At 27.0% G+C, this 16,143-nt stretch overlaps 1 protein-coding gene across 1 annotated transcript; it reads right to left on the bottom strand.

The window, feature by feature from the left end:
* Positions 1-660: 660 nt before the first annotated feature.
* On the bottom strand, positions 661-2,739 carry LOC111023061 (putative lipid-transfer protein DIR1). The gene is made up of 2 exons (XM_022300397.2): positions 2,380-2,739; positions 661-831 (listed from the first exon to the last, which is right to left on the bottom strand). Exon 1 carries the CDS (start codon positions 2,691-2,693, stop codon positions 2,382-2,384), a length of 312 nt encoding a protein of 103 aa, XP_022156089.1. The 5' UTR covers positions 2,694-2,739; the 3' UTR covers positions 661-831; positions 2,380-2,381.
* Positions 2,740-16,143: the final 13,404 nt, after the last annotated feature.

The following is a 16,143-nucleotide window of genomic DNA, read 5'->3' as shown; positions in this document are numbered from 1 at the left end:
AATAATATTCCCCCGCCACTAAATTTTTTTAAGAAAAGAAAAAATCTCTTCTCTCTCCATATCGGTAGGGGATGTATTATAACTACTAGTGCTTTTTAATTAATCTTTGCTTTTTTAAGTTAAATTATGCTAAAGTTATCAAATTAAAACCAATTAAGACATGGAAGCTTCTACAAGAAAAATAAGAGTTAAAATGGAAAATAACTTACAACACTATGCAACACAGTACAAATGAACCAATTATTATGGGTGGTTCATTGGTCTAAACTAAGGTTTTAAATGTCAATGTTGATGGAAATGTCGAGATCTCAATTTCATGGAAATATCGATAAAATGTCGATGTCGATGGATATTTCTGTAAAAGTTAGAAATATTAAAAAATAGTAAAAAATATTTAAATTAACAAATAAACATTTTTCCATTGTTAAATTAGTTAAAAATAATTAATATTAATATTATATATATATTAGTGACATTTTGTTGATATTTTTCACATTTTATTGATTTTCTTGTATTATGATGGAAATGTCGATTCATCCCTCATGTCGATGTTGAACCCATGGAAACATGTATATCGATGGACATATCGACGTGTCGATGGATATTTAGAACCATAGTCTAAACAAGTCAAAGTAAATTAAGAAAAACAATTATAGAGAATGGATTTAACGGTTGTCCTTTGAGATTAATTGCATCGCAAACTACCCAAACACTCACACATATGAAAAAAAAAATCCAAACGAAATGAAAAGAAAAAAAAGATAATAGAATTACACGTCTGACAATTGAAGCCCAATATTATGGCCTTCTACTTTAGTTCCATTGTTCACCCTGTGGGAAAAAAAGCGAGAGAGAAAATAAATACACTTTAAAAAAAATAGTATCTAAAATTAAAAAAATTACCACAAATATAGTTTAATTGAGATTAAATATTATAAAATAATAGCTAAAATTATTATAAATATAACAAAAAGTCATAGTATCAATAAATTAGTTATTGCTATGATTATAGTTAGTTAATAAATAGTTTAAAACTGCCTGCAATATTTATAGTTAGTCAATATTTAAATTAACTTTCAAGTAGGTAAATCCATTCAATTATTACATAAACTAAAAACATTATGCAATATTAGAAATAATTAATGATTGATTAATTTTAGAAAATATTATACATTAAAAATTACTTTTTTAAAAAAAATGTAATATTTGTAACTAACTAAAAATTACCTATTCAAATTTTGCATAAGAAAAAAGGTCTAAATCCAATTTTGATCCTTGAAAATTTCATAAAATTTCATTTTGTTTTTTAAACTTATGTACTTTTTTTTCCTTTTTTTTTCCTCTAAATTTCAACTTTGAAATGTTATTTTTTTAGTTTTAACTCCATATAAAAAAATATTTAAGAATTTTTTTGTGAATTGTTTATCAATAATTTAACAAAACACACCAATTATATTTTAAAATTGATTGAACTGCAAATTTCAAATGCTTATCCACTAGACATTTACTCTTCTTTTTTGTGAATTATTCTTCTTATATCTTAAAAGGAAACACACGTTGAAACAAAAATATTTAGAAGTTTAAAGATTAAAATAAAATAAATAGGTTCGTCCTTATTCAATTTTAGCATACCAAATATTCTATTTAAGGCACTAAAACTATTTTATCTCTTGCTATGACTTTTATTATATATTATTCAACATAAATCTACATAAATTTTGTTCGTTTGTATCAAATCAATAGATATCTACAATACATAAGTATTAAAAAAAAATTAATACAAACTTAGCTCAACAGTTATGCATTTTGTTCCTTAATATATCTTGCATATTTAATAAATAATAAATAAATAAATATTCAAAAACCACCTATGTAATAAATAAGTTGTCAGAACATTTGTCAAAATGGGTCCAGATTTTTATTAAATTACCAATAAAATCAACAAATAAAACCAAAATAAATATAATTATTTTGTTTTTCGTTTTCTGCTTTTTAACATTAAGTTTATAAACACTATTCCTATCTACCCATGTGTTTGTTGAGAATCTAAAAAATAGTATGATATGGTCCAGACACAACCCTCATGGTTTTGCTTTTGGTTCCACTCAAAATGTCTGAGGAGATAATTGTCCTACCTTATATACTCATTATCACCTCCTTCTCTAGCTATTTGTTTGCATTCATCTTACAAATCCAAGTTTTTGTTACCTAAAGTTTAAAAGAATTTTCTCAAGTACTTAATTTTATTTTATAATTTTTAAAATCTAACCAATAGCTTAAATTTTATTTTAAAAATAAAATAATAAATAATAAGCCTATCAAAGAAATTCGAGAGAAAGCAAGCATAATTTTAAAAATAGAAAATAAAAAATACTGAACCATCAGCATGGGGGAGCACTGGGGAGGCCGCACTTGGCCGGCAAAGCAAGAGCAAGATTAGGTTCAATCCCAAGCGAGGGCAGCACAAGAGAGTTCTTATAGTTGCAAAAGCACCCGAAATCAGCCTTCGAGAGGCCGTTGCAGCAAGCGACGGGCGGGGGATCGGTAGGGCACGGCTTCGTCACCCATGGCTTGCACGCTGTGAGACCGTCCTCGTCGACACCACACACATTCACCGCTCCCGATATCCCCGCTAAGCTCACCAGTACCGCTACCGCCACCGCTAACGCCGCAACCGTCCGGGTCATCTCCATTGTACTACTATAAGTATTTTTGAGTAAAATTTGAGTAGGAAGTGTGGTTAGTTTGTGTGGTTTAAATATGAGTTTTGAGAGAGAAAATAGAGAGGGGAAGGGAATCATGAGCCACACATTGAGTTCCCGTGAATGGGATTTTGGCAGAATGTGGCTATTGTATTGGGGTCTCCCATGCATTGTCAAATTTCTTTTTCTTTTTAAAATTTTATCTTATTCTTGTTAAATACAACCGATACAGTATAATATTGTTCGTTTTGGACATAACTCTCTCGACTTTGCTTTTGGTTTCACCTAAAAAATCTCATCCCAATAGAGATAATTGTCATGATCTATATATCATTGAATAATTCTATTTCTTTATTAATGCGGGACTTTGCTTGCTCATCTTGCAACTCTAACAAATCTATTTTTTATTGCACGAATCCAATACAAATAGTCAATTCAAATATTGCTTGGTAGATAAGACGCTTAATATCGTCTTATATTCGATGATTCAATCTACAGTCCTATCATTTTTAACTAAAACAAATAGCAATAACTAAAATAATTGTTTTTTTTTACCAAATAGAATAAATCTTAAAGTTTATAGGCTAAAATAGATATTTTACAAGTATGTGAACCACAACAGGATTTAAGTCAACTATATGAGCATATAGTGAAGATATCTATTACTTTTTACAAGATTTGAAGTTCAAATTTTGACGTGTTGAACTCGAAAATGAAAAAATATAATTTAATAAACATATTATATATTGGATATTGGGTGGTAGAGTAAAGGTGAGACAAGAATTTTGATAAATTATTTCCGTTAGCCAATTGACTAATGACTCTTCACGGGTTTCGTTTGGTGGTTTTGTATTCTTTTAAGAAAATCTTTTGTATTCTTCACATGTCTATCATACATGAAATTTCACAAACATATAATTCTTAATATGGTTAATGATACCAAGATTAGGTTGAGAGTTTTAATTTTTGCAACTAAAAGTTGGTGGGTGGAAACGCAATATTTGTATATATCGTCATGCCAAATCAACGAATTTTTGTTGAATAGGAATGGTATCTGATCATATTGAATTACGATTTATAGTTCAAATATGTAATTGAAATTTTTTAAATTTGACTAAATAGATATAACTTTTTAAGATGAATGACCAAATTTGTAATTTAACATATATTAAATTTGTTATTTAGTCCTCTAACGAAATTATCATTTAGTCTCCGTAAAGTTTCAGGAGCATTTCAATTTAATATATGGAGAAGATAATTAATTGGAACTACGACCCGTAAAGGAAGATATTGGTGTGACTACTTGAGCTATGCTCACAACAACAGTTAGATTTATTATATTTGTGATGATCTTACCGTATTACATTGCAAGTTTGGATTTTAAATGTCCTGGGTTGTGTCTACCGGCCTCTAAATTTTAAAAAGTGTCAAATAGATTTTTAGATTTTCAATTTTATATCTAATAAACTCTTAATTAATTAGACATTTTATAAAATTCAAAGAAAATATCTATCAGACACAAAATTGAAGGTTCAAGAAAATGTTAGACACTTTTCTAAAATTCAGGGATCACAAATGTTTGGTAACGTTCTCATTTCTCATTTCCGATTTTTGATAAACACAAGTATTCAGTAACTGTTCGTGTTTTTCGTTTCTTATTTTAAAAAACATTTCAAAAGTTGTGCAATGATTTTGGAAACAACAATATCAAATTTATTCCAAAATATAGATAAAAATATTATTTTATTAGACAAAAACTTGCAATTTAAACATTTATTTATTATATTATTGTTTTATTGTTTAAGAAAAAGGACGTCAAAAGGGGAAAAAAGTTTAAATGGGTGAGCTGAAACCAAGGCCCGTGAAGAGAGTTTTGGGTGGACATGGGTTCACGGGGATAACAAACAAAACTCTTTCAACTCTTTGGCATTATTCTGTCCCCAAATTCAAATAAATATTATTCAGAGATCAACCTAAACCTAATTCAACGAGTTAAAAAAGTTTTCATTTGATCAAAAGATCGTATAAAATATATAGAGGTCGTGTGTTTGAATCACTCCACTCCCACATGCTGTAACGAGCATATCTCAACGATAATTGGATCAAAATATTCAGAACCAAACGACCTCTCCCATGATTATGTTGCTTGATTTCTGCCTCAGTATAACTATTTTATGTTAGGGGTAACTTTGTTCAAATAAATTCTTGAATTCTAAAGAGAAAAAAACTTACTGGGTCAGTTTTACAATATATAATATTTTTGAAATATTTCAAAACATGTTTTTCTTTTTCTTTTTCTTTTCTTTTTACCCAAAAAAAAAAAAATAAATCCAGTCCAATTCTAGGCTTGGGTGTGAAAGGCCCATTATGGAGGAGTACAAAACGACCCAAATTTTTATTTGCCCAAGTAACAGAAATTGTCAATACAAATATATCATTATTCTCAAATTTTTTTTAGTTCGGACGGAGATTTGAACTCAATACCTTTCGGTCGGAGACATATATCTTGAGCTATGCTTAGTTGGCTATCTCGAATATTTATAATTATATATCATTGTTTAATTTTTTTCCTTTTTTAATTTTTTCTTAATTTCTCTATTCAAATATGATTTGTAATATTTGATTTTGAATTTTCGTATTTATTCCTTCTATATCAGAAATATTTATAAATGGTATAAAATAATACAAGGTTTAAAATTTTTAAAAAGAAAAATAATCCAAATCAACCTCAAATTGAGAGAGGTAATATAAAACCATCTCAATTATATTTGAAAAATAAAAAGTTGTAAGATTTTTTACAATACATGCTGTAGTTTCTCTTTAGGTTATTTCCTATCATGTTTATCTAAAATAAATAACAATTTTCATATTTTATTATATTTAAAATCTATTATATCTATTAATATAGAATTATTATATTTCCATTTCATCTTTTAATTATTCATGGTATTGAAGTTCTACTCTCATTTTTTGGTATATTTTTTCTTCTTCATGTTTAAATACCATTATTTTTTACTAAAATTTTTTATAACAAATTGTTTAGAATTTAGAATTTGGAGTCTAGGGTTTTTGTTTATGTACTTATGTTTAGATTTTATTTAGAGGTCAGGATTTATGATTCAAAGTTTAGGATTTGTGTTGAGAATTTAGGATTTTAGTTTGGGTTTGAGGTAAGTTTAATTTTATTTTAATAAAATTTTATTTATTTAGATTTTATTCCTTTTTAAATTTCTTGTTATATATATATATATATATATATATATATATATATATTGAAAAAATATTGCTCACTCTATAACTTTTGTGTAAATAATACTTTTCTACTCATAGGACAACATTTAATACGTATATAAATAAGTTTAGATCTCAATTTGGTACCTAATTTTTAATATATATTTTTTTATAAAAAAAATAATATTCGTGCACCATTTTAATTCTTCAACTTTATTAAAAAAAATTGTTCATAAAATTTTGTACTATATTTAATAGCATCCATTTCTAAATGGATATTTGATTCGATATACGTCTTATTATATATTATTTAATGTATTTAATGAAATTTCCTATTCAAAAATTTATTTTTATTAATTTATATATAATTTGATAAACTCTCAATTTCAAATCATTTTAAGTTTCTTTAGATTTATTATGTGCTAGACATATGACTCAAATCTTGGGATTTTCTTTTAATATTACTATTTTTTAAATTTATTTAAAAAATATTGTCAAATTCAAATTTATTAAAAAAAATAATGCTTCATAAATTCTCTCCACTAAGAGACGACGTAGTCCACTGCAACAGGTCAAGATGACCAACATAGTGGTATTATATGTCGTCTCTGAAGATACGACCTACATACGTGACATTATATGAAAGACGACACGTAGCCACGTTGCTTTTAAAAAAAACACATATGTCACTATTGTAGTAGACTTCTACCAATTTAAAATAATGCACTCCCTTTAGTACGGTGGCTATATTTCAACCCCTCGAACTCTCAAACTAGAAGTCTCGACTTTGAACCTTAAAAATTCCCTCAATTTAATATAGCATCCTATTTCAAATAAGTTATGAATGCATTATTTTTTTGGAAAAAAGTTTGGATTTTTACTATATTTTTAAAATAAGTTTGAAAAATAGTAATATTTAAAAAGTCCCTCAATTTTTATACAGTTTAAATTATATATATATATAACTTATCTATTATTATACCTGACTTTTCTAAAGGGTATTTGTATGCTCTTTTCTCTTTTTTTTCTTTCTTTCTTTAGGGCTACACACCTACTTGAATGGACGATATCATACCTATAGCACATCTCCAAAAAATACTTTGCTTTTTGAAATATTATATAATTTCAAATTTGGGAAAGTATTTTTATATGTAATACTTTTCAATTTTAGATATGGTTCTTTTTATCGTCACTAAAGAGTTTACTCATTCTCTATTTTAGTTCTTGAGTTTTTTTTAATTTAATTTTAATTTCTAAACTTATATATATTCCCTCTCATTTTTATCCTTTAATTTATATCTTTCCACTTTTAATAAATTAGCCAACCTGAACATAATTTTTAAGTAGAATATTGTAAATTCGAATACGTACTAAAAACAGCTTTCAATAAAGTAATTTATTTTTTTTGGAAGAAAATGGCTTCCATTAAAATTCAAATTTGACCCTTTGCTATTGAAGAAAAATGATTGTGCGTGCAATGTGAAGTATGAATAATTAACAGTAGCAATCAAGTTTTCAATAGTTTTAGAATAAGATTTTCAATACAAGAATTAAGGATTTTATTTAAAAAGAATTATATATATTTTAAAATTATGGTACTTCTCGTAATATTTAGAATTATGTATCGGTTTTGTAAGTAAAAAATCATTTGTCCAACAGAAAATTTCACAAATATATATATACACATACATCATCAAATCCATGTACACTGAAATTAAAAAATAATCTAAAATCGTTTATTAGTTAAATAACTACTATTTTCTTTAATGAAAACATTCATTTTATGGATGCTTTTTTACATTATTCACTCAAATAAACTAAAAATACTCATATAAGAGCATTTAGGATATTAAACCTCATGTTCATTGCAATCTATCAAATTATCCTTATTTATTTATTTATTTATTGTTATTATTATTTTTTTGGTTAAGAGATAATTTAACATGTTATTAAAACCTTTTTGTTCGAACCATGCATATATGTTATTTCCTCCCTTATCGATGGTCATTTATTGAGTCTTGTGTTAATTTCTAAAGCCTACCAATGACAAGAGTGTTAAAAATATGAATTTTAAAAATCTAAATATATCCGTGAACATATCACTTAAATGATGTTTGATACATGGTGCCAAAATTCGACTCACCCATAAAAGAAAAAATCATTTATTCTAAGTGTCATGTCCAAATAAGGTGTTCATGTGTCTAAATACGATAATAAAACAACAATTTAATGAACATCAACTTTCTATCAACAAATTTTGCCAAATTTTTTTCTTGAATGACTTAATTAAGATTTTTAAATATGTTTATACACAAATCTGACTATCTCGAGAACATGTGTGAGGTGGACTACACTAAGCTATGTGGAGCGAGTTAGGTGAGCTGGAAAAGCCTTAAAAAAAAGACACTATGATGCTCAAATTAGTAAGAATCTGACCTATAGCTCTCAAGTCGAGAACTTAGAATTGCATACTTACGTACCAAACAGATCTTTGTATAGGAGAAAGGTAGTGGGTCCTACGTCTCCAGTCTGTTAAGTGCGTTTCAAAAATTAGTTGCACGGTTATAAACAGCTATGCAAGATACCTCGGGAGTTAATCGTCTAGTAGCTATCAGTGATCGTCCAAGCTATCATCGGATTACTCTAATGGAGCTTAATAGCTCTGCTACAATGCATTTCGAAGATTATTTTGGAAAGGTTGTGTGATCTTTCCACTATGCTCCATGAGGTAGGTCACATTTTGCCCTCCCTCCAACGTAATACATTAAGGGTAAATAAAAGAAAATCAAATGTAGAAGACCACCAAGGTTGAAATTCTAATAGTATATAAACTTATTAAAGGAAAGAAATAGAAACAAAATCATAGGCTAAAGTTGTAAAGCCAAGTCCCAAAAGGAAAAGGACAACCATGCCATTTTAGCCCATAAAACAACACTCCTAAATGCATGCCTAACGGATCAGTTCAGTATACCCTGCAAGTTAAGGGCATGCAGCTTTTGTTTTTCCCCAAGCCCTAAGGGCATGTTGACCCTGTGAAAATGTCAGAAATAAGGCCATTCCATTCAATTTTACTTCAATTATATTGGTTTTATATTAGGACTATGGGATGCCCTCTGCCATAAAAAAAATGCACAAAGCACAAGGTTTCTCTAGGGTACCCTACCCCATGTGGATGTGGTGTTATTTTTATTTTATTTTAACAACAAAACAAAAACAGCTTTTGCCAAACAATGCCTATGAAACTTAGTACAAAAATTTATGGGTTATCTTATTATATATTGTTGTCATTCACATTTATATTTTCTTCAGCTACAAATAAGGCCAAGGTGAAATATAATATATATATATAATGTATGATCTAGGCTTGCAATTGGCCATAGAAAAATAATAGAAAGGGTAACAACTACCCTACTCTATATAATATTTATTTGTATATGGAATAATAGTTTAAATTTTATTTCCTTTACTATCGGAACAGTGTTTTGATGGGAATAAGTACATACAAAACTAAAATAATAAAACAACAATGTTGGAGCAGACATGAGCATGACTCAATTGATCAACGTATTACTTACCTTCCGATTCCATAACGCTAGAGGAGCATGTGCATTATCAAGAAGGCTGGAAGAGACTTCCTAATGTTAATACTTGTTTGGATTGTAATCTTGTAAATATGGGAAAAATTAATTTGTTGTGGAGCTAGCTAATGGCATGAACTATGCTGATACAAAATTAAAAGTTTTGGGATTTATTATACATTTTGTAAAGTAAAGAGACTAGATAGACGTAGCTTTGAAAGTCTAGGAATCTATTAGAAACTTTTTAAGGACTAAATATACACAATCCTAAATGTTAAGGGACCGAAATTATAATTTGATCACAAATATATCATATAGGATAACCATACGAGACTTGATCGTAATCATTAGTAAATTATAAGCTCCTACTTATGAGAATGTAATTTACATAGTATGTAGCTAATTTTGGTATTAAATAATGGGCTCATTATTTCACTAGTGGGAAAGGAACTTAATTTAATTATGATGATCATAAAAAGATGGTTAATTGGAAAAATGATGGTACTTAAAGAAATATGAGGTAATTACAATATGGTAATAAACTTTTAACCCAACTATAATTACGAACAACTTAGCTATAATCAAGCTCGAGTGCGATTATATTTGCGGGCACATAGCTTGTTCTGTAGTACTAAGCTCAACTTATCAAGTTTACTTCAGTAAAATATTAATTTAATTATTACCCTATTGTAATAATTAGGGGTAAGAGGGTGGGTCAAAACTAGGGTCAACGAACATTACGTCGACAAACAAAATGTCAGAATTCGCACGGTTCCATTGTAGCCGGAACCCTTTATCCAAAATAAAGCAGTGAGAAACGAGCTAAATTTCTTCAAGCAGGCCCCCTTCTTAGCTCTTGGTGCCTGCTTTAGCCAATCGAAGCATATAGAGGATCAGTTACTGGAGTGTTGCGCTTCTCAGGGCCCTCTGAGAAAGAGCAACTCCGTCGCGGCCGCGCACGAGACCACTTCGATGTTGAGTCGGAGGATGCCCTTCCTTTCTCCGTCATTCCACTTCGGGTCGGATCAGAGGAGCTGCTAGTCCAACTCGTTGAGCAGTCGAGATATTAATTCATAATTATTAGAGAATCATATGCAAATCTAGTTGCAAGATCCTTTTGGTAGCTTCTAAAATCACAAATAATTCAATTGACTTGAAACAGAGATGGAACGTTCAAATTTAGGTCTTATTTAATGTATTAGATGTATCAATTACTTGGACGTTCTCTACTACATCAACTAAAAATATTTATAAAAATGTTAAAATACTATTTTAATACTATTACTTTCAGCTTTGTTCCTATAGTCTCAAAATATTCATTTTCCTACTCTTAAAACAAATTTTATACCTAACAAAAAAAATTCTTTAATATAAACTTATTGCTACATTCAAAAATATATTAATCCGAATAAAAAGAATATACTCGTGACTGCTAAAATGGATAGAAGAATGGGGAATTTGAATACAAAGCCGCAAGAAGACATGAATCTCTAGAACTAATCAAATAAAGAAATTAATAAATCTACTAGACTTTAATTAAAAAAATGAGATTTATTTAAATAAATAGATAAGAAAATAAATAAAAATGAAAATTATTAAATCAATCCTCCCAATCAAATTAGGGACAATTGGAAGAATATGATAAAAACAATAGAATAATTAAATCGTATAAAGTTATAGAATAATGAAATCGTACATACCCTTACGTATATACAGATATGGAGACAGTGCACATACTCTCAAGTATAGAGGTATAAATGTTACGATTCTTGGATAATCAAAACAAAAACAAAAATAAAAAATCAGAAGAATGAAATAGAGTTGTAATTATTTAAATATCAATGATATTTTTTAAAAAATATATTTTCCATTTGTGGAATAAATACAATAGGGGAGGTAAATGACCCAAACTCAATAAATTGGGTTGGGCCATGGCCCATAAATTATTTAGACATAACAAGACCAACAATATCATTTAAAGTTTAAATATTATTTCGATGGTTAGATTTTTGTCTATTTTAGTTTCTATCTTTCAAAATGTTTATTTTTATTTCTAACCTTCAACTTTTGTTCGTTTTAGACGTTTGATCTAAGTACTTTTAAAAAGTAACTATTTTGGTTCCTTTTAACTCGTTTGGTAACATTCTCATTTCTTGTTTCTCGTTTTCAATTTTATTAAAAAATCTAAACATTTGATGACTATTTATGTTTCTTGTTTTTCACTTTTTTTTAGAAACATTCTTAAAATTGTGCAAAAGTTTTTGAAACAACAAAAATAAGTTTTTTTGTTTCTCGTTATGTTTCCAACTTGTTCCAACATAAATACAAATCTTGTTTTATCATTCTCGAATTCACAGGTATTAGGGGTCATGTAATTCTATTTTTCTTTATTAAAAAAAGGAAACAGAAACAAGAAAGATGAACATTACCGAATGGAACCCATTTATTCTGATCAAAATTTTAGCATGATACTTCATTCACTAACTTTCTTGAAAATAAATTTATATTAAAAGGTTTGTATATTAATTTTTACTAATATTGACTAAAATAGTCACTTTTTTTTTAAGATAGGGACCAAAACCAACATTACGAAAATAGATTAACTAAAATGAATAAATAAAAGTTGAAAGTCTAGAGACCAAAATGAAGTAAAGTCGAAAGTACAAAGACCAAAATAATATTTAAACTTAGATTTAAATAAAACTAATGTTCATAACCTGATTATTTATTTATCAAATATTTAAAAGCCAAAGGCTTCTGCATGATGAACTATTGATTCCTATTAGGATAAACCTATATAAATTTTTGGTGTATTTCTTTACATTTAATCTCTATCTTTTTTTTTTCTTTTTTTTTACTTTTTCTTATTTTTAAATATCCATTTTAATCTCTTTCTTTTGCTCATATATACTATACATTATGGTTTATTCGTGTGGAAGAAGGATTTAGGATTACACCAATAAAATTCTCAAAAACTTGTATTAAAGCAAGGTTCAAATTCTTGTAGATATAGGAGCAATGTCGAGCACATTAAAGGAATATCGGTAAATTTCGATTAGATATAAATTTTGTATGTTGCAATGCTCACTACCAACAAATAAGGTGTATCTTACCATTAAAGTCAACAGCACCACTTCCACTTCCTCTTACAATCTGTGTGTCATGTCAAATCAACCAACATTTATTCAAATAATATATCACAAAATAATCATTTTATTAACCGTCTTAACAACAAAAATTAATCATTATTCAACAAATTGAAACTAGACTAGATTTATAATTTAACCTATATTTGAAAAAGGAAAAAAAATTTGTAACTCTATTAATTAAGTTCAAATATCATTAGAGGGTTGCCCCCAAATCTTATTTATTTATTAAAATTATTTGTTATTTATTATTTATTTTTTAATTTTTTTTCTTCTTTTTGGAAGTAGAGTGAATTATACTAATGTATGATAACTTATAATTGAAAATCCAATATCATCTCAAGTTATCATCGACTTATATATCTATAGTTTTGGTGTTCACTTATTTCAACCGTCTTTTCACCATGGATCCAAAATATAATCATGTTTGAAAGCTTATCAAACAAACTTGGAGATGTATTCAAAAAAATTAAATTAAATTAAAAAAATAAAAAACTTTGGAGATATTCCAAAGATTGTGTTTTCAAAACCGGTCTATAAATGAGTTCATATATTAATTGTTTTTTTAGTACAGTATGTGAAGAGAACTAATGGTTGCAGATAAGTGTTAATTTTTTATCCTTATACTTTTAAATTTTGTTCATTTTAATTTTTTATTTTCAAATGCCTATTTTGGTTCATGTACTTTTAAAAATGGACAATTTTGGTTCTTTGTTTGGAAAATTTATACATAAATTTTATACCAAAACAAAATTCTTTAAAATTTAGGGTTATATTTCAAGAAATTTATTGAATCTAGTGACGTGCACAAATTATGATCGAAAAAATAAGATAAAAAATAAAATGAATGGACCAAAATTGTCGCTTTTTACAAGTACAAGGACGAAAATGGACCCTTCATAAGTACATGAGATATAAATGTGATTTTTTTTATCATGTTTTATTTTAAACCTGTTACAAATATATATATCACCCACCAAACTATTTCCAAGAATAATGTTTGGAAAATTGTAGCTGTCTCTTGACGACCTATGCCACTTCACGCTTTCCCAATTACATGATGCCTTGTATTTTTTTTTAATAATGGCATAAGAGACCACATATGCCAAATTTGCACATAATTATTACTTTGCTATACTGGTTGTACACTTATTTTTTAATCTAGGCATCTTAGGTCAGTAGCAAAATAATTATTATGTGCAAATTCGTCCCATGTCATTTCTCGAAGAAACAATACGCCAGAATTTAAAAAAAAAAAAAACACATGACGACTGCAAGGCCCCATGCAACTAGGAAAGCGTGAAGTGCATACGTTGTCTCTCAATTTTCCAAGCATTATTCTTGGAAATAGTTTGGTCGGTGATATATATTTGGACTAAGTTTAAAATAAAACATTATTAAAAAAGAAAAAATCATATATAAATGAACAAAAATTGAAAATACAAAAATCAAAGTAGATGTCTTAAAAGTTTAGGGATAAAAATAATAAAAGTTGCAAGTACAGATAACCATTGGAGATTATGCCAATTACCGCTTAGCTATATTGCAAATCTTTTGGTTTTGAGTCTTTGGGAATATATTTGAATTCAATAGCATCTTGGGGTTGGAATATTAACATAGAGATTAAAAAATACTTTTCATCCATATACTTTCGTGAATTAACAATTTAATCCTTAAATTTTAGTTTGTAATAATTTAGTCCATATATTTTTAATTTTGTAAAATTTTATCTTCAATGTAGCAATTTCATCCCTATAATTTAAATTTTGTAATGGTTTAGTAGTCATTGTGGAAAATATTATTAAGATTTAATGAGATTTCTATATGGATCAATACAAATGCTAAATCTTTACGTAATGAAAATAAAAACTTCATTTTGATGAGACTTTTTATAATAGGGATTAAATTGTTACAAATTTTAAATTATAAAGACTAAATTGTTACAAATTTAAAAGTACAAAGATTAAATCGTTACAATTTAGAGTTCGGAGACTGATTTGTTACACCAAAATTAAATTTTCTTTCATATAGAAGGCTCTCGTTTATAAATTGATACATGCAATAGAATAAAAGAATATCAAATAAGTTAGGCAATTAATTATATTACTTTAGTAAATTCAATCAAATAAAGTTTAAGTGTCTAATCCTTCAAAAAAAATATATATATTTTAATTAAAGTAGTTTTCCAAGTTTTTAAAAATTAAAACTTGATCTCTACTTTTTGAAGAAATTATTAGGTGTGTGGCCTAGTGATTGATTTGTATTCTTTTTATAGTTCAAAACAAAAATATTCTGTCTTCAAGAAAAAAGAAAAACAAAAATATTTTGAAACTCGTCCCTTTAAATCCCTTGGATTATATATATATATATATATATATATATATATATATATATATATATAACAAATAGTTTGAAGCGTACTAAATTTTTATTGGCATTTCTATATATTCATGGATTTGTTATCGATATGGGGTATGAATCGACATTTTCATAGTATCATAAAAAGATGACAAAATATAAAAATAAAAATATCAACATAATATCACTAATATAGAAATAATGTTAATATTAATAATTTTTAACCAAATTTAAAAAAGTGAAATGCTTATTTATTAATTTAAATATCTTTTACGAGTAATTTATTTTTATAATTTTTTTAAAAAATATCACTCTGATACTGATATTTCATCAACATTTCCATAAAATTGCGACCTCAATGTTTAAAACTTTTCGTTTGAAATGAACATGATCCGCTCAACTTTTTTCTCTCTGTATATACTCTCTATATTCTCTTTTTCCTTTATATTCCACACCTACTTTAAAGGTGTCCATTAAAAATAAATTACATAAAAAGAAAGGAAAAAAAAAGTAAAAGCAATAAAATGATCATCTCATGGGGGAAATTTTGAAAGCAAATAGTAAAAGAACAAATGGAAAGAGAAAATATCAAAAGTTAAAGAAAAAGAGAGACTATAAGTCCACCCAATTATAGCGAGAGAGACCATTTTTTCCCTTCTTTTTTACATCTTCCATAATAAAATAAAAAATAATTATAACTATAGAAAAAAGGAAAAAGAAAACATATTTAGTTATAATTGATCATCCATCATGTAAATCAAGAATGATCATCACATGAAATGAAAATGTATTGATTATCATTAAAAGTAAAAGGATTTTTTACCTATAATATTTTAAAAAAAAACTATATGAATAATTATTTTTATTAAAATACTATATCTATGATTATTAGGTAGGAGTACTAAATTTTTATCTACATTTTCATGTATTCATGAGTTCTAAATCAATAATGGGTAAATCGCATTTTCAAAGTATTGCAAAAAAATCGACAAAATATGAAAAGTATCAATAAAATGTCACTAATATAGACATAATATTAAAATTAATCATTTTTAACTTATTCAGAAATAGCGAAATGCTTATGCATTAATTTAAATATATTTTACGATTTTTTTATTTTTATAATCT

Source organism: Momordica charantia, assembly GCF_013281855.1.
Source record: "Momordica charantia cultivar OHB3-1 chromosome 9 unlocalized genomic scaffold, Mcharantia_2.0 BLBB01000009.1, whole genome shotgun sequence".
Lineage (NCBI taxonomy): Eukaryota > Viridiplantae > Streptophyta > Magnoliopsida > Cucurbitales > Cucurbitaceae > Momordica > Momordica charantia.
The sequence above is the reverse complement of the archived record's forward strand: the minus strand, read 5'-3'. Positions and strand labels throughout refer to the sequence as shown.

Coding starts and splice junctions, on each gene's coding strand:
- LOC111023061 (XM_022300397.2), bottom strand. CDS start 2,693: ATGGAGATGACCCGGACGGTTGCGGCGTTAGCGGTGGCGGTAGCGGTA.